The sequence below is a fragment of the Cololabis saira genome, chromosome 4, assembly GCF_033807715.1.
Source record: "Cololabis saira isolate AMF1-May2022 chromosome 4, fColSai1.1, whole genome shotgun sequence".
NCBI classification, from domain to species: Eukaryota; Metazoa; Chordata; class Actinopteri; order Beloniformes; family Belonidae; genus Cololabis; species Cololabis saira.
The window spans coordinates 5,659,144-5,677,765 of NC_084590.1; the positions used below are offsets into that span (position 1 = coordinate 5,659,144).

The window sequence follows — 18,622 nt, forward strand, 5'->3', positions numbered from 1 at the left end:
GTTTTGTTTTAGATGCTTTATATCAGCAAATTTACTTTTTCGTCAGGCAGCCTCCAGTTTGATAGACAAGTATCCCTCGTAAATCCATTAAAAAAAACTGCTTTGTTTTTTTTGATTTAAGACTGTTAAATAGCCAATTTTGGATAAAAAAAATATAAGAGCAACAGCTCTAATACATATGGAGGGGGTATTTTATTGAAATTGCCACACCTCTCTGTGACCAGGCCACGCCCCTATGTGAACAGGTCACGCCTATCTGTGACCAGGCCACGCCCCTCTGTGCCCAGGCCACGCCTCTCTGTGACCATGCCACGCCTCTCTGTGACCAGGTCACGCCCCTCTGTGCCCAGGCTACGCCTCTCTGTGACTAGGCCACGCCTCTCTGTGACTAGGCCACGCCTCTCTGTGACCAGACCACGCCTCTCTGGTCAGGCCACGCCTCCAGTTTCACAGTGCAGGGTTGCAGTCAACATTTCCGGTAAAATTTCCAGGAACGTTCCAGAAGATTCCAGTGTGGACCGTTTCCATGGGAACTGACAGGAAGCATTATTAAAGAATAACATCTGTGACTTTGATTTTGTTTTTGAGCAGAACTGAAATGAATTCTGTCAAAAAGTATAATCACACAAAATGAACATATCTCCCTTGAAAAAAGGTAAATGTACATATAGAACCGAATCTGGGCCACGTGGACCAGATGTGAAAGTTCATCAACTGGGCCCAGCTCTGGCAGACGTGGCCCAAAGAACCAAAGAACATGGAGAAGTGGCCCACTTCTGATGGGGATGTGGCCCGGTGCAGGCAGCCCAGCTCACCGGGAGTCGCTGCCGTCAATCAAAGCCTGACCCGGGCCAGAAACCCTGCTGTGGGGCCGAGGGTCTGGGCCCTGCATCAGTCCCTTTTAGCTTCAAACGGCGCCGCATCCTCAACCTTTGACGTCGGCCCCCAGTGATGGTCACATGATGCGGGTTTGGTGGATCAGAGAACGTCTGCAACCGCGTCATAAACTGTCAATGACGTGCTAGCTCACATGTAGCGTGTCTGGTGGCCTGGCTAGCTGCAGCTAGTTAGCGTCTCTGTGAATACGTTTGTATTCCCGGGTTAAAGCTAACTGGTAGACTAGATTGAGCGACGACCAGGATCGACGTTCGGCTGGATTTTCATTCAGTCGGTTTTAACAGTTTTAACTGGCAGCTGAGATGTTTTGAAGCCTGACGTTAGTTCCCTCGGACAAGCTAACCAGACAGTTGATGAACTTCCAGTTTATTCCTGTTGATTCCTAAGGAAAGCCTCAGACTGTCTGGCTGGCCGTGTCCTGGTCTGACCACGGCTGTTTGAAGCCGTCAGGAGGCCGAGTACATGCGCGTTTGCCGCGTAAACCTTAAGCGAACTCGTGGTTTTGATGGCGTGGGCCCAAAAGAACCCTCCTGGGATCAACCCTGCACTCTGATGCAACCCACTCCTGTGCCTTCACCACGTTCAGTCACGGATGCCTCCCCACATCTCGTCATGAGCGTGCAGGTTCCTAGGAGGTTTTCTACGTCACCGTGGAGGCATTTGTCCACAACAACATTACAACCCTGTGTCAGAAAATGTTAGGACCACGTGGAAACAAGGAACAAAAAAATGTCTTGCAGAACACAAAATATTTAACGTTTCTCTGATCTGTTTCATTACATTTATTAAGATGCATCTTATTATGTAATTCAGACCATTACAGAAGTTAGTGAGTGCTACTTAGGTGAAAGAAGGTGACGTCATTTCAACCAGGTGATTTGATGGTTTCAGTCACGGATGCCTCACCACGTCTCGTTTCATTAAAAATAACTATTGGTAACTATCTGATACGATCACACAAATAAAGATTGGTGTGGAAACCTGTCAACACAGAGCTACATTCACTATTGATACTTCATCTCTGGACTTGTAGGCATTTAGGATGAACCATCACCATGGAAACATGAATTTTACAAACTGAGTACCACAAGGCTCTGTATTAGGGCCTCTGCTTCTTTAATTCTACATAACACTGCCATGTGGTGTTAATACAAATAGCATTCTATATGCAGATGATACTGGGATTTATGCTCCCAGCTTCATATTAACCCAGGGGTTAACCTCATTCATAGGCAACATCTCTGGGCTCGGAGGCATCAAGAGACATGAAGAAGAGCATGAAATACATTTGGTTCATAACGTCTTCTATGAGTAAGAGTAAATGTCAAAGTTACTGAGTCAGCATCAGTTCACACCTGGTCCCAACATCCTGTGATTCTGGGGTTGTACACCTGCAGCTCTGAGTATTTGGGGGTCATGAGGGCAGCGACCAGGCGGTACTGTCTTTTATAACACCGTTTTTACTACAGTGGGCGGGGCATCGCCGTGCTGGGTGCTGTCAACTGTTAAAACGGGTCGTATCTTCAGGAGACCGAGGACGTGAACTGCAGGAATACTATTACAGCAGGAGGCGGGCCGACAATAGGTGCCTTTCCTTCCCTTGAGCTGAGAGGTCCTGATCAGGGACTTCTGGTCACCTGTTCGCCTGGTATTGATCCCCCTGCTGAACCTCCCCTTTATTTTCCTGTTTGTTGGAGCGGAGGATGGATGTGACCCGCGGCGCTGACCTCTACTGTGGCGGCGCCTCGGGTGGCAAGGCAGTGACAAAACCTTAATACATTGTGTTAAATGTGTTTAGCGCTGGTTTTTGTATATTATCTGCGTTGATAGGATGGCGCAGTGCTGAAACAAGACGGTGTGGTATGAAACACGCTTTTTAACTGATTGTTGTTTTAGAGCTTTTATTGTCGGATTTAAAACAGTACCTACACTTCACGGTACAACAAATGTCTGCAGATACATAACCCACCACCACCCACACAACTCGTTTTTTTTTCTTTGTCAGACACAAAACAGACTCACAATCGGCACTCGGACCATCCTGTAACTGGAACCGTCTGTCTCGTGTGTCACTGTCATGTATGAACATGTGGATTTTTGTCCCATCTATTAACGACTATCACAGAGTTTGGGCTGGTTTCCTTGAGTCCGCCGGATCCTTCCGATCTCTGACATGAGCTGGGGGGGTCACTGATCCGGAGAAGTCCAGGGGGATGAGGGTCTGGGGCCCGGGGAGTTGGGTGGGGGTGGATCTGGAAAGACCAGTGTGATGAGAGCTTATGAACGCCTCGTCCCGATCAGCTCGCTCCCCCTCGCCGCCGCAGCAGAGCTGACCGACGGGACTGAAGCGGTTCTGGTCCTTAAGTCCAGCAGGACTGTTTCCGCCCATTCACAGACCAGCAGAGACAATGATGACACGTGACAGGAACTGATACCGACTACCATAAATTCACAATAAAAAGAATATAAAAAGTCCCTAAAACTACCAGATGAGGGTTCCACCCCTCGGTACGCTGGCTCAGAAACATCAATCACCGCAGATAAAATAGCTGCAGAGTTTCATGCATCTGGCTCCTGGACGTCGGTTTCTCCAGCAGCTTGTTCTCGCCGGAGCGGCACAGGAAGTGGATTCACAGTTCGTTGACGCTGTCACCTGCAGAGAAAAGGCCGTTATCTTCCACTCAACCCATTACAGACACTGTTAACTTGGATCATGTGACCAGTTTTGAAGGAAAACGCCATCTGTGAGCATCCTTTTCACGAGTCTTTACAGAATGAACATGAAAATGGTTTAAAATAGGGATGCCCCGATACCAATTTTCTTACACCGAGTACGAGTATTTTAATTTGTGTACTCGCCGATACCGAGTACCGATCCAATACTTCTACCACAAAAATGACTAGGCTAAAGATGCAAAAGGCAATGAATTGGAAGACAGGTTTTATTTGCAACAGAAATTCAATTTTAAACAGAACTCAGCCAGCGGGGCTTTCCTCCGCGCTTTAGTCTCATCGCAGGAACATCAACTGAGCATGTGCGGTGCTTCACCTGAAGCCGTCCGTGTGAAACAACATAAACAATCAAATATAATTTAAAAAACAGGCTAAATGAAATGATGTTACACACTCTTGTACAGTAGGTGGCAGTATGCACCTTAAAGTTGGTTGCGATCCGCCAATTAAACAGAGAAGAAGAAGAAGAACACAAACAATCCCATTCTTACAGTCCGGTTATAGAGAGTGATACATGAGTGAGACTGTGCCGTTTCAGGCAAGATAGTGACAATTAATGCAAGCGGGATGTCAGCAGTGTGGACATATTTCAAAATAAGGGACAATGACAGAAGCAAGACAGACTGCAGGCTGTCGGCGCGGCTAACCAGCTAAAGCGGCTAACGCGGCTAAACTGAATGTAACAATGGGATTGTTTATGTTGTACTGTGAGTTACGTGGAGTGTTTAGTAAACTTCCCTGTGAGTAAGGGTAATACTCAACCAGTTTGTATAATTAAGGAATATAGAACAAACTGAAACAGGAACAGCTGGCTGAGCAGCAGCGGCTCGTCGACTGCTCCGCCGCCAGGCTGCAGACTGACCCAGGGAGCCGCGGGGCGGCTCAACATCTCCCCCTAGAGGCCCTAACCAGTAACTACAACGACAAGGAAGTATCGGTGCATGGTATCGGAGACTTTTTGCGAGTACGAGTATATGAGAGCAGTATCGGCCCCGATACCGATACCAGTATCGTGGCATCCCTAGTTTAAAATGTTTGTTTCTCTGCAGACCGAATTAAATTCATGTCAGTAAAACTACGAAAACAACTGCAAGATGCTAATTTAAAGAGTGCAGATTGTGCTTCACTTGCTTTGCCTTTTATTTCTTTGCAGACGTGGAGACAGTGTATTTTCCTCATCGGCTTCCTTTCATTTAATAAACATCCCTTTTTACATTTCAGACCTGCAACACATCTCACGAGAGCTGTTCCATTAAAGATTTTACCACTTGTCTTGTCACAGCACTTGTTAAGACATCAAGGATACGAGCGATGACGAGTTTCAGGGTTGATTAGTTGGTTTTACATCATCGTGTTGAAATTAACACCAGGTGATGCTGAGGGTTATGTAGAATGAAAGGAGCACGGGTCCTCATACAGAGCCTTGTGGTACTCCTCAGTTAGTAAAATCCGTGTGTCCATGGTGATGGTCCATCCCAGCTGCCTCCGAGTCCAGAGATGTTGATGTAACACTGATCCTAACCCTCTCTACAGTAAAGGTTAGGTGTTATTTATGATGTAACTGTATTCTCAAAGCAGAAATATTCAAATTTCCTTTTGAGGAACGTTGTTTTTAACATTTCAGTGAATTTTTTCAGATTTGTTGACAAAAGTGGACATCTTCTCTCCTCAATCACGCCAAATCATCAAAATAACCTGGTAACTTCATCATATTTACCAATTTTCAAGCACTAAAACCTGGTAACTTCATCATCTTTACCTCTTTTCAAGCACGCGGTTCATCTTTCACGTCTCGCTGCTTCACAGATTTGCATTGTGCATCGTGTTCTGCATTCTGATTGGCTAAACAGTCTCCCCGCTTCTTCACTTCCTATGTCAATAATGTTGGTTGCTTAGCAACAAGCTGAGAACGGCCAATGAACTTCAGCAGCAGCTCAAGAACGGGACCCTTTGATGAATCGTTCATTACAGTCTCAGATATAATCCATGGTGGCATGTCGGTTTATAAGAATCTTTTTACCCAGAAGAAAAAAGAGCGTCAACAACGACCCATAACTATGTTCTTCTCTGGAAAAAACACACCTGCACCGCAGGCTTTAGGAGAAAAAGACGCTACAGAGCGAGTCAGGATGCAGCAGCAACAGAAGACAGTGAAATACGCGCCAGTCACAATTTGTCCTACTGTACTTATATTTTTTCATAATCAATTTTCATTTTCTCCCGTTCAAATCCAATTAATCGGGTCATGGTGGGGAGGGGCTGATCTCCGCAATTTTAAGCCTTGTATAATAATTGTAAAAAAAAAAAAAGGTTGCTACTTCGCAGATTTCACCTACCACAGGTTCTTTTTGGAATGTAACCCCCGCGAAAAAACCAGCGATTACTGTATATTAAATTAAATAAAGCTGAGGAGACAAAACAGCCAGCTTCAAATGTCTTGATTGTCCCGTCTGAAGTCGGTGAAATGTTCAAGTCGCAGCTTTTTCATTAACCTTTTCCACTCTGTTCAACCTCCTTCTGACGTGGCTCCGACAGTTGAACAAGACTGGTAGCCTAGTGGTTACAGAGGAGGGTTGGAGTCTGGAGGTCCCAGGTTCAAGCCCCTGGATTGCAACCGAGGTCAACCACTTTGGGCCCCTGAGCAAGGCCCCCAACCGCTCTCTACAACCACAAATTTAACAGAGGAATTAACAATCAACAGTTATGTTTCCTTTTTTTTTTTTTTTAACAGAAGGTGAGAAAAGCAATCCCTGACAGAAAGGGACAGATGACAAAAAATTAATAGCAAGTAAATAAGCAAAGCCCTGCATCCACAAAGCAGATGAAACAAAAATGGACAGGAAAAAAACAAAAAACAAAAAAAAAAACAAAGAAGGCAACAGTGCGTACCCTCCATACCTGCAGCCTCGTTTTGGAGTAATGTAGTCTGTGCAATATTTTAAATTGAATCAGACAGTGTCGGGCATTTATAGAACAGTCATTGATGTGCTCCAAACTCTCCTCCCACACATTGGGAGGTATCAGGGCTCCGAACTCTCTTTCCCACCCTTCTTTTATCCTATCCATCCCGGGAAGGCACATGCTTTATAGAATCTCATATAGTTGCGAGATTATGTAGCGTGGATTGGGGAACAGGTTAAATAAACTCTCTATTTTATCTGGAATTGCCTTCTCAAAATTAGGGAGGTGTGTTCTGACATAGTTCCTAATCTGAAGATATCTGAAAAACTGATTCTTCTGTAAATTAAACCTTTCTTGGAGTTGCTGGAAAGAGGCAAAGGTCCCCCCTATGTATAGGTTACCAACAATACAAATCCCCAATCGTTTCCAGGTGGAAAAGGCCTCGTCCAAAGCTGATGGTGTGAAAGAGGGGTTTGCAGTTATAGGCAACAGAAATGAAACTGCCTTAAAATTAAAATGATTCCTCAGTTGTTTCCAAATCTTAGTTAAAGCGTAAATTACAGGGTTATGTTTAAAACAAGATCTATTGACTGGGACAGGAGATAGTACAACAGCTCTAATAGAATGAGGTAGACAATCTTCCCGTTCCATCTCTAGCCCGTCATAGGGTATCGGGTTTTCGTCTAACCAATATGCCATAGAGCGTATTCCAGTGGCCCAGTAATATAAAATAAAATTAGGCAGTGCTAGACCCCCATTAGTTTTGTGTTTACAAAGATGATCCTTCTTTATTCTATGAGACTTGTAATTCCATACAAAGGGGAGAATGATAGAGTCCAATTTAATGAAAAAAGATTTGGCAAGGTAAATAGGTAGGTTTTGAAAAAGATAAAGTAGCTGAGGGAGAAAAATCATCTTAACAGCATTCACTCTGCCCAGCAGAGAAATGGGGAGTGTTTTCCAAAATTGTATATTGTTTTCTAATTTATTTAACAGGGTGGGAAAATTGGCCTTGTAAAGATAATTATACTTCTTGGTAACTACTATCCCCAAATAAGTTAGACTGTCTGATGCTATTCTGAGAGGAAACTGTTTGAGCCAATCTTGATCTGTTACATGTATTGGTAGTAGCTCGCTTTTGCCCCAGTTAATTTTGTACCCGGAGAAACTACCAAACAGTTGAAATGTTTTCAAAATCGAGGGAATTGTAATCCTAGGCTGCGTGACAAATAACAAAATGTTGTCCGCGTACAGCGATATTTTATTCTTAGTGTATTCTGTATTGTAACCATGTATATCTGGATGCAAACGGACAGTCTCGGCCAGCGGTTCTATGGCTAGCGCGAACAGTAGAGGGCTAAGTGGGCAGCCCTGCCTCGTGCCCCTACCTAGCCGGAAAGGATCAGAAAGCGTTCTGTTAGTAAGAATTCTGGCCCGGGGGCTATTGTACAAGAGCTTAGTCCAGGACACAAATTTATCACCACAGTTGAACTTCTGCAAGACCGAAAATAAGTATACCAATTCGACCCTATCGAACGCTTTTTCGGCGTCCAGACTGAGAATAATAAGGTCCTTTTGGGGAAGCCTGGGAGAATGCATGATATTTAAAAGACGTCTGAAGTTATGGAAAGAATTTCTTTGTGGGATAAACCCAGTTTGGTCAGGGTGAATCAGCTTGCACATGAATACGTTAAGTCTTCTGGCCAATGTCTTGGCTAGAATTTTTTGATCCGAGTTTAATAACGAGATTGGCCTATAAGAACCTACTTCTTCCAAATCTTTCCCTTTTTTGGGAAGGAGGGTGATAGTGGCCTCGGTCAGCGTCTGGGTCAGTACTCCATCCCCATACGATTGGATGTACATTTTTCGCAGATAAGGAACCAGCAATCCCCCAAACCTCTTATAAATCTCATTGCTGAGTCCATCAGGGCCGGGGCTTTTACCGTTTTTCATTGAACCAATGGTTGCTAATAGCTCTTTACATGTAATGTCTGCTCCTAAGGTATCGCGGTCCGCTTCACTCAGAGACGGGAGATTACATTTATCCAGAAATTTCTGCATTGTTTCTCCCACAGAGTTAACCTCAGAAGTGTATAGCGTTTCATAAAACTGCCAGTAATTTGTGTGGCTTATCGCCGAATTCAAAATATCGCTGTTTTGTAAAAATAAAGGCTCTGCAAATCCTATCTGATAGTAACTTGTTAAGTTTAAATTTAAGAGTCGATATTTTAGTATGTTTTTCTAATGAGGGGCGCAGAGCATTCTCCATATCGAGTTTACGGATTTCCTCCTCAAGTTATAGTTGTTTTGCCTTATTACGCTTCTTGAGAGAGGATTGAAAAGAAATAATGTGCCCTCTCAGAAAGGCCTTAAAGGCTTCCCATAACAGTGTAGGAGATGTATTTTCATTATCATTAGTTTCAAAAAATAACTCAATGTTTGATTCCAGATATTCACAGAACTTCTTATCTGTGATGAGTTGAGGATTGAATCTCCAATTTCTCTGGGCAGGCATGTTCTCACCGAGCTGTAATGAAAATGATATTGGGCTGTGATCGGAAATAATAATATTGTGGTATTTTGCATTGTAGGAAAATGGCATTAGTTTACCATCAACCAAGAAAAAGTCTATTCTGGTATAGCTATTATGTACCTTAGAATGAAAGGAATAGTCTCTACCAGTAGCATTAGAAATCCGCCACACATCAAAAACATTCATATTTTCAATATAAGAGCTCAGCAGATTAGAGGCCCTGGAAGGTTCCACCCTCTGTGAAGAAGACCTATCCAAATAAGTGTCCAAAACTAAATTAAAGTCTCCACCAACTATTAGATTAGTGCTGGAGATATCAGGAATCAGATTAAAAACTTTTTAGAAAAATCCTGGATCGTCATAATTGGGTCCATATATATTTAATAATGTTACAGGTGTAGAGTGAAATTCTCCCACAACCATGACATATCTCCCGTCCTTATCCGCTATTGTAGACAGATGTTTAAAGGGAACCCCCCTATGGATTAAGATGGCCGTGCCACGAGCCTTAACTGAAAAATTAGAGTGATAGATATGTTGTATCCACCTACACCTGAGCTTAGCATGTGAGTCGTTTTTCAGGTGGGTTTCCTGTAAAAAAATTACATCCGCCTGCAAGGATTTAAGGTGAGCGAGCACCTTGCCTCTTTTAACTGGCTCGTTTGTGGATGTTATATCATCCCTCCTGCTGTTATTATTATGCATTATGTAGGGTGGTTGCAGGCATCCATCCTCAGACTCTCTCCCTGCTCCGCTGGGTATATGTAACTGTGAGTTAAATGACACTGGATACAGGAGACCAAATTTGACTCCAGGCTGGTCACGCAGCAACTTCCTGGCTGGAGTGAAGGCGGCTCTGCGTTTAACAACAGTGGGTGGAAAGTCTCTGAAGACTTGGATCCGCTGCCCTCGATATGTGAGATTTCGGGATTTCATGACCTTTTGCAGGATGCTCTCCAGCGCGTGACAGTAGTGCACCCTGAGAATCAGGTGCCGAGGAGGCTCGCTGTCCCCAGAACGCTGCCTCAGGGCTCTGTGGGCTCGGTCAATCACTGGTTTTTCATCCAGCTGTAAAACCTCCATAAGCAGCTGGGCCACGAAATCCCTGGCTTTCTGGCCGTCTTCTTCCCCTTCCTTGACTCCCGCGATTCTCAAATTCTGACGCTTAGATCGCCCCTCCAGGTCCAAACACTTTTCTGACAGTTGCTCAACCTGGCTGTGCAGCTGCTTCACCGTAGCTTCTAGGTCCGCAACAGTATCGGAAGTAGCATTAGCATTATCTTCTAAACTTTTCAGCGTTTCACTCTGGGAGTTCAGTTTGCCGTGTACCACAACAAATGCGGCGTCACTTTCTGTTCTCAGAGCGGCAATTTCAGATCTCAAAGCCGTATTCACAACAGCAATTTTCTCGTCAATTTTGTTGCAAATGTCCGACTTAGCTTGGGACAGCTCCGCTTGCAGTGATGCTATGGCGGCCAGCACAGCTTGAATGTCCGTGCTCGGAGTGCTCGGCGCCGGGTCCTCCCCCTCACTCTGGACCGGCGCTTCAGTCGGGCCCTCACCTTCATTCTCCGTTTCCCAGGTCGTCCCCGCTCGCGTCGGCATTTTTCGCAGTGTAGTGGGCACCCAGAGAGTGCAGAGATGAAGAATACGGTAACCGGCAGGTCAAAGATTGCACAGGTTTTGTGTTAAATGTAATTTTAACGTGAAATCTGTAGGAGCTACAGCGAGACGCGTCCTATCCCCTCATAGCTCCACAGCGCCCCCCTCTCTAGTCTAATTAGAGCTGGGTTAAATGCAGAGAAAGAATTTCCCCGTTGTGGGACTAATAAAGGAAGAAAAATAAAAAAAAATCAAGAGAAGACCAGAACAAAGGTTTTGAAACATTCCTGAGAAGCTGGAGGAGGTTACGTACTCTCTGCGCAGGGGGAGTTGTACTCGGCCACGGCTTCATCGCCTGAAAGGGGCAGAAACATCATGAGTTTGGGGAGGTCCGACAGAGGAGGATGGGCGGAGCTGGACGGCCGAGGACACTTACTCGTCTGGTAGTAGTCGTACACTTTGACCACGGCGGCTTTCAGGTTCCGGACCTTCTGGTCCTCCTCCAGAGTCACGCTGAAGGTCTCGGTCTCGTCCTTCTTCAGCTGCAACCACAAACTTTCCGGTTACTAAAGTATGGAGGCGCGCTGCGTACCTCCCGCCAGAAGCCCCGGCGCCGGTTCCTACCCCGTCCAAGTAGATGTCCATGAGTCCTTCTCCCGCGTCCACGCGCTTCACCAAGAGCTTGCGCTGCAGCTGTAACCATAGAAACGCCTGGGTATTAGTACACACCTGGCTTGGTGGGAACTACAGTAGCAAAGTTCCAAGAACTTTCAGGCTTTGATGCTTTTCACACAAATTAAACTGGAATCAACGAGAATAAAATGTATTTATCACTATTTTAGTTTGGTCCATCAGACTTGACGGACATTGCTGTGACTACTCCCACCTCCCTGTTTGGCTCCGCCCACTCGGGAGGTGATTGACAGCTTATTGACTCAACTGACCAGGTCGAGGGACTTCTTGTCCAGGACGTATCCGGACAGCAGCTTGATGTTGATCAGGACCATGTTGGTCTCATCTCTCCTTCCCTGGTACCTGCAGGAGACCAGAGCACCATCAGGTGGAACCGCATCATCACCCCCATATCCTCCATCACCCCCAAATATCCCATCACCTCCATTACCACTACTACCTCCATCACCTCCATCACCCCCGAAACTCCCATCACCTCCAACTCTCCCATCACCTCCAACTCTCCCATCACCTCCATCACCCCCAAATATCCCATCACCTCCATTACCACTACTACCTCCATCACCTCCATCACCCCCAAAACTGTCATCACCCATCACCTCCAACTCTCCCATCACCTCCAACACCTCCAACTCTTCCATCACCTCCAACACTCCCATTACCTCCAACTCTCCATCACCTCCAAAACTCCAATCACCTCCAACTCGCCCATCACCTCCAACTCCCCCCATCACCACCAACTCTCCCATCACCTCCATCACCCCCAAATATACCATCACCCATCACCTCCAACTCTCCCATCACCTCCAACACCTCCAACTCTCCCATCACCTCCAACACTCCCATTACCTCCAACTCTCCATCACCTCCAAAACTCCAATCACCTCCAACTCTCCCATAACCTCCAACACTTCCATCATCCCCATCACCTCCAACTCTCCCATCACCTCCAACTCTCCCATCACCTCCATCACCCCCAAATATCCCATCACCTCCATTACCACTACTACCTCCATCACCTCCATCACCCCCAAAACTCTCATCACCCATCACCTCCAACTCTCCCATCACCTCCAACACCTCCAGCTCTCCCATCACCTCCAACTCTCCCATCACCTCCAACACCTCCAACTCTCCCATCACCTCCAACACTCCCATCACCTCCAACACCTCCAACTCTCCCATCACCTCCAACTCTCCCATCACCTCCAACTCTCCCATTACCTACCTCCAACACTCCCATTACCTCCAACTCTCCATCACCTCCAAAACTCCAATCACCTCCAACTCTCCCATAACCCCCAACACTTCCATCATCCCCATCACCTCCAACTCTCCCATCACCTCCATCACCCCCAAATATCCCATCACCTCCATTACCACTACTACCTCCATCACCTCCATCACCCCCAAAACTCTCATCACCCATCACCTCCAACTCTCCCATCACCTCCAACACCTCCAACTCTCCCATCACCTCCAACTCTCCCATCACCTCCAACACCTCCAACTCTCCCATCACCTCCAACACTCCCATCACCTCCAACACCTCCAACTCTCCCATCACCTCCAACTCTCCCATCACCTCCAACTCTCCCATTACCTACCTCCAACACTCCCATCACCTCCATCACCTCCAGCACTCCCATCATCTCCCACACTTCCATCATCCCCATCACCTCCAACTCTCCCATCACCTCCAACTCTCCCATCACCTCCATCACCTCCAACTCTCCCATCACCTCCAACTCTCCCATCACCTCCATCACCTCCAACTCTCCCATCATCTTCAACTCTCCAATCACCTCCATCCCCTCCAAGTCTCCCATAACCTCCAAAACTCCCATCACCACCAACTCTCTCATCACCTCCATCACCTCCAACTCTCCCATCACCTCCAACACCTCCAAAACTCCCATCACTTCCAACTCTCCAATCACCTCCAACTCTCCAATTACCTCCAACTCTCCCATCACCTCCATCACTTCCATCACCTCCAACTCTCCAATTACCTCCAACTCTCCCATCACCTCCATCACCTCCAACTCTCCCATCACCTCCAACTCTCCAATCCCCTCCATCCCCTCCAAATCTCCCATCACCTCCAAAACTCCCATCGTCTCCAACACTCCCATCACCTCCAATACCTCCATCATCTCCATTACCCCCATCATCTCCAACACCCCCATCATCTCCGACACCCCCATAATCTGCAACACCCACATAATCTCCAACACTCCCATCATCTCCAACACCCCATGATCTCCAACTCCTCCAACACACAAAACTGAACGTGCAGGTGGACAGCGTACTTGACGGTGACGGAGAGCCTGAGCTGTGGACGGGTGGCGTCACACTGCGCCTCGACGCTGGTGGAGATCTGGAAGGCGGAGAAGTCGGCAGGAGGCGGGATGTTGTAATGCATGGAGATCTGCAAAGACATCAGGACAATGTGAAACAAGACGACTAAACAAGCAGAGGCATTTGCACGTGGACCTGTTTCTCTGCAGACACAGAAGCAATGACATTTGAGGTTGTTGTCCCATCAGAGACGGGAGAGTCTCTGCATTTTAGACCTCCAGCGGTCCACGAGTCTGTTCCCTCCCGCGAAATCCGGGTTCCAGCCACAGATGTGGTCTTTGCACGGCCCTCTGACCTCAGAGCACTGCACTGTTGTTATGTGTTACATAAAATATGGGAAGTAACCTGACCACGGCACCGGCCGGCCAGCGTAGTGCTCCTGCTGAAAAAACCATGTGTGGTCTTAGAAGCGACGGCGGCGGCGGACGTACCTGCGCCATCACGCAGCTCTGTCCCTCGGCTCTGATGACATACTCTCCAGGGATCTCGCTCAGCTTTTCCTCCTGATACAGCAGCCTGTTGTCCTCCCGCACCACAAACCCTAAGTTCAAGCCCCCTGCAGACGTGACCTTCACCGTAGTGAGGCCGTCTGGACTGTAGGTGGCAGCGCCGTACTTGGCCAGCGCCTGGAGGGCCACGACCGTGTCCTGCAGAGGAGGGAGGTGCCGTAAACTTCACCTCAGAGACGGAGTCCTTGACAACCATGACGGCAGTGTGGTACCTGTGTGGAGGAGAAGCCACCGTACGGGTTCTGCTGCTGCGTGAGCCAGCGGACGATGCTTGTGGCGTAATCCAAACCGAATCCCGGCAGCACCGGGCCGGACAGCAGCGCCAGCAGCACGTAGGACGTCATCTCCACCTCCAGAGAGTCCAGTCGCTTCTTGGAAGCGCCATCCCTCTGCCAGTGACGGGTTCCTCCTGCCGGAGACAAGAGACACATGGTTCTTGACCTTGGAACGTGTGTTGTTCCCCACAGATCAGCACTCGGCCCCTTCTTATTCACCATTTAAAGGGGTAAGAACATAATAAAATGTACCTGATGATGCCGGTTCTGATCTTGGAGACCCCAGAACAACATACAAAAACTAGTGCCCCCTTATTGCCCCCCGTACCCTCTATGGTGGACTTCTGGTGCAGGTAGGTGATGAGCTTGCTCCTCATTTCCTCGTCTCCGGCAAGGGTGAAGGTGTAGGAGAACAGGGCGGTGGTGTACAGGTTGTCCATCTGTGTGGTGACCGCCGCTTTCAGACATCCCAGGCCCTTCTGCACCTCCTCCACCTGAAGGGCGTTGGTTCAGATTACAAGTGAGACTGGACCACATGCAGCTGACAGGTGGTAACGCTTCAGAAGCGTCCATCAAGTCTCTCGTGGGGAGAAGAACCAGAACCAGACCACAACGTGGTAAGCCCGTCTCAAAGGACCGGTGACTGAGATTAGCTTCTGAAAGCCGTAGTAGCTCGACTAATCTATTTGGATTTGAGACCAACAGACCCGGCTTGCTTTCATCTTGAAAGACCCTCCTCCCAACCCCAGCCCACCGGATGTTACAAGACGTCTTCAACGTCAGTAAACGGTCCGTACTGGATCTCTGAGTCCTTCTTGTCCCCAAACATCTACAAAAACAGCCCCACCCTCTTCACGCTTTACCTACTTCCCCTGGGTCGTGTCATCAGCCGGTATGGGATATCATTCCATTGCTACGCTGATGACCCACAACTGTATTTCCGGACCATCCCACTTCCCTACGACCCCCCCCCCCCCCGTCAGCACCATCATTATCCACCTTAACCACCTGCCTTGAGGAGATAAAGTCGTGGATGGCTTACAGCTTCCTGCAGTTAAACAGCACCAAGACAGAAGTCATTCTGATCGGTACCCCATACCAGATAAATTCATCCCCAATAACCAGCGTCACCTTTTCCGGCCAGAACCTCCTGCTCTCATATGTAATCATCAACCTAGGTGTCAAAATGGACCCCCACATCAAAAATCTTTGCAAAACCTCATTCTTCCCCCTCTGAAATATAACCAGACTCCGTTCCACACTCTCCCTCCCTGATGCCACGCTTTTGTCTCCTCAAGGCTGGACTACTGCAACGCACTTCTCATGGGGACCCCTAGCAAGAGCATCCAGAAGCTCCAGCATGTTCAGAACTGTGCTGCTAGGGTCCTGATGACAGATTACACCCAGACTCCACACTTTACACTGGCTCCCCGTCTCCTCCAGGACTGAATACAAGGTCTGCCTTCTAACTCATCAGTGCATCCACAGCAACGCTCCATCACACCTCAAAGAACTCATCGTACCCCCAACCACCACCCACTTCCTCCGCTCTGGAAATCAAAACCTGCTCAAAACCAGAAAGACCAACCTTGGGACCCTGGGTGACCGAGCTTTCTGCTCAGCTGCCCCTCACCTGTGGAACACCCCCCCCACCCCCCGCATAATCTCTTAGCTGTGCATAGGTGAACATGTTCGGACTTTCTTTTTTTCTTGCAATTCTAGTCCATCTTATTTTTTATTATTATTATTATTATTATTATTATTATTATTATTATTATTATTATTATTATTATTTATTTTTCTAAAAACGACTGAATGCAGGAAGACTCACGGTGGTGTTCCCGTCCAGCTCCAGCAGGCCAGCGGTGACGTAGGCCGTCAGGGACACGTCGTCACTGATTCCGCCCTGGTGGAGACACGGCAACATTTACAGAGGCAGGAGAACGTAACTGGGCCGATCCAGGACCCTGGTCCAGGACCCTGGTCCAGGACCCTGATCCAGGACCCTGGTCCAGGACCCTGATCCAAGACCCTGGTCCAGGACCCTGGTCCGGGACCCTGATCCAGGACCCTGGTCCAGATCCTGGAGGGTTGATAGCTCCCATGAGAACCCTACTCTTCCCTCCAGAACCCTGAAACATTCATGCTTGTGTTTCGGGACTGAAACAGGTTAAAAACGGGGATCAACCAAAGCCCCACACCTTCATCTCGTTGTGGAAGAGCTTCCCCACGGACGCGACGCAGCCGTCCGGTTTCTGGAGTCCAGTCAGCCAGTCCCTGGCAACATTGATGTGCTTGTCGTCCACAAAGATGTACGGTCTCGCCCCACCGAAGGACTTCATCACAAAAGCTGTCAGCCTGACGAAAACGAGACAATGTGTGAGAACCTCAGGACGGTTACGCAACACCTCTGAGCTCCGAGTTCATCTGCCAGTCCGTAGTCTGGACTCAACCGTGCCCTGCTCCTGGAGCTTCAGGGAGCCCGGAAACATGGACAAGCTGCACAACCACATTATTGCTGCTGTCTACATCTGTTTAGTCATCCCTGTATTGCCCCAGTTAGCTATTGTGTCTGTGTTTCTCCTTTCTCTGTTCTTCATTCTCTCTGTCTATTTTCTCTTTTCCTGCTCTGCCCAGCTGGTCTTCAGCAGGAGGGTCCCCCTTATGATCCAGGTCCTGGTCCAGGTTTCTACCCCCCTTATGATCCAGGTCCTGGTCCAGGTTTCTTCCCTCTTAAAGGGGACTTTTCCTTGCCACTGTTTGGTTTAAGGTTTTTCTCCCACTAGGGCAGTTTTTACCTGCCATTGTTTATGTAATAATTGCTCGGGGGTTTATGTTCTGGTCTCTGGAAAGATCCTAGAGACAACTTCTGTTGTAATAGACGCTATAGAAATACAATTGAATTGTATTGATTGATATTGAAATTATTGCGGTGATTGGGACAGTCTGGCCGAGGTGGACATGTTTCTGCTGCTGGTCAACAACGATGATGACGGGTTCCAGAAGCACCAGAGATGTTTTTAAATTACTTCACACATTCATTCCATCTTTAGATCAGTCCTCTGAACTCTTGTCACTCTGCTGTGGCAAGGCGAGGAGCTGGTAGGTGTCTGACCAATAACAGCAGAGTGAGTGGAGAGCAGGGTAGGCTCGGGGTCATCAGAGTAGGAACTCTGCAGGGTGGGGTGGGACCTAGCCAGGTGAACATTGGCCAGTAGCGGAACATATCAGAGCGGGGCTGGGGGCCGGGGGCGGGGGCATATGACCAGGCCCTTTGCAGATTGGAGCCTCCTGTCATTCATCCCCGGGGATGAATCTCTGCTAACAACATCAGGTTCATCTCCCACAGGAGGAGGATTAGGGCCAACAAAATATGCGTCTAGCTTGGGCAATTTGGTTTTTTCTTGCTCCCTTTTTTCTTTTTCTTTGCGTTTTATCGCTCCACTTTTGTGTTTCTAACTCCCACTCAACGGCTGTTGATGACTAATGATTTTACCCAAAATACATTTGGAGATTCACTTGCAATTTTTGTTTTAATGTTAACTTTGAATGTGAAAATCTCAGCACAACATATTATACAATGCTTTATGCCTAATGAACTAAGGGGTGCTACAAAAAAAGAAAAAAAAAAATCTTGCGGGCGGGGCCTGCTGCCTCAGGGGCCCCGTTGGGCCCCGGGCCGGGGGAGTACCGCCCCCCCCAGCCCCCCCTGAATCCCCAGCCCTGACGTTGCCGTGGGTTACTCACCAGGTGTTTCCAGTGTCGTCGCTTTTCCCGAAGGCGCTGTAGGAGCCGTCGTCGTGCTTGTACCTGAGCTCCCGCTGATACCCTGCAGAAGAGACATGGAGACCCCCCCAGCTTAGCCCCCCAGACCTCCAACAGCTCCGACATCCACCCACAACCCTCCTCACCGCTCTCCAGGAAGTTCTTGGCCCTCGTCAGGATGGCGTCGGTCAGCTGGCCGGTGCTCTGTAGGTAGTTGAGGATGAAGATGTTGGGGGCGAACAGCACCATGTTCTGCTCCCCGCAGCCGTACGGCATGGCCAGGAGCTTGTCCAGGTTCTTCATGGCCCGGCCCATCAGGTCACCTGCAAAGGCAAAACGGGAGGATGGGACCC

At 47.9% G+C, this 18,622-nt stretch overlaps 1 protein-coding gene across 2 annotated transcripts in view; it reads right to left on the bottom strand.

The window, feature by feature from the left end:
* Positions 1-2,787: 2,787 nt before the first annotated feature.
* Positions 2,788-18,622, bottom strand: part of LOC133441419 (alpha-2-macroglobulin-like) — a 60,282-nt gene continuing 44,447 nt past the window's right edge. For both annotated transcript variants that reach the window (XM_061718698.1, XM_061718699.1), the window contains exons 24-36: positions 18,416-18,592; positions 18,252-18,333; positions 16,706-16,862; positions 16,336-16,410; positions 14,833-14,998; positions 14,442-14,638; positions 14,152-14,367; positions 13,672-13,790; positions 11,611-11,701; positions 11,291-11,359; positions 11,103-11,208; positions 10,980-11,021; positions 2,788-3,550 (exon numbers count right to left, since the gene is read on the bottom strand). In XM_061718698.1, coding sequence (XP_061574682.1) covers positions 3,528-3,550; positions 10,980-11,021; positions 11,103-11,208; positions 11,291-11,359; positions 11,611-11,701; positions 13,672-13,790; positions 14,152-14,367; positions 14,442-14,638; positions 14,833-14,998; positions 16,336-16,410; positions 16,706-16,862; positions 18,252-18,333; positions 18,416-18,592 — 1,520 coding nt within the window. In that variant the 3' untranslated portion in view covers positions 2,788-3,527. The remainder of the gene's footprint in view (positions 3,551-10,979; positions 11,022-11,102; positions 11,209-11,290; positions 11,360-11,610; positions 11,702-13,671; positions 13,791-14,151; positions 14,368-14,441; positions 14,639-14,832; positions 14,999-16,335; positions 16,411-16,705; positions 16,863-18,251; positions 18,334-18,415; positions 18,593-18,622) is intronic.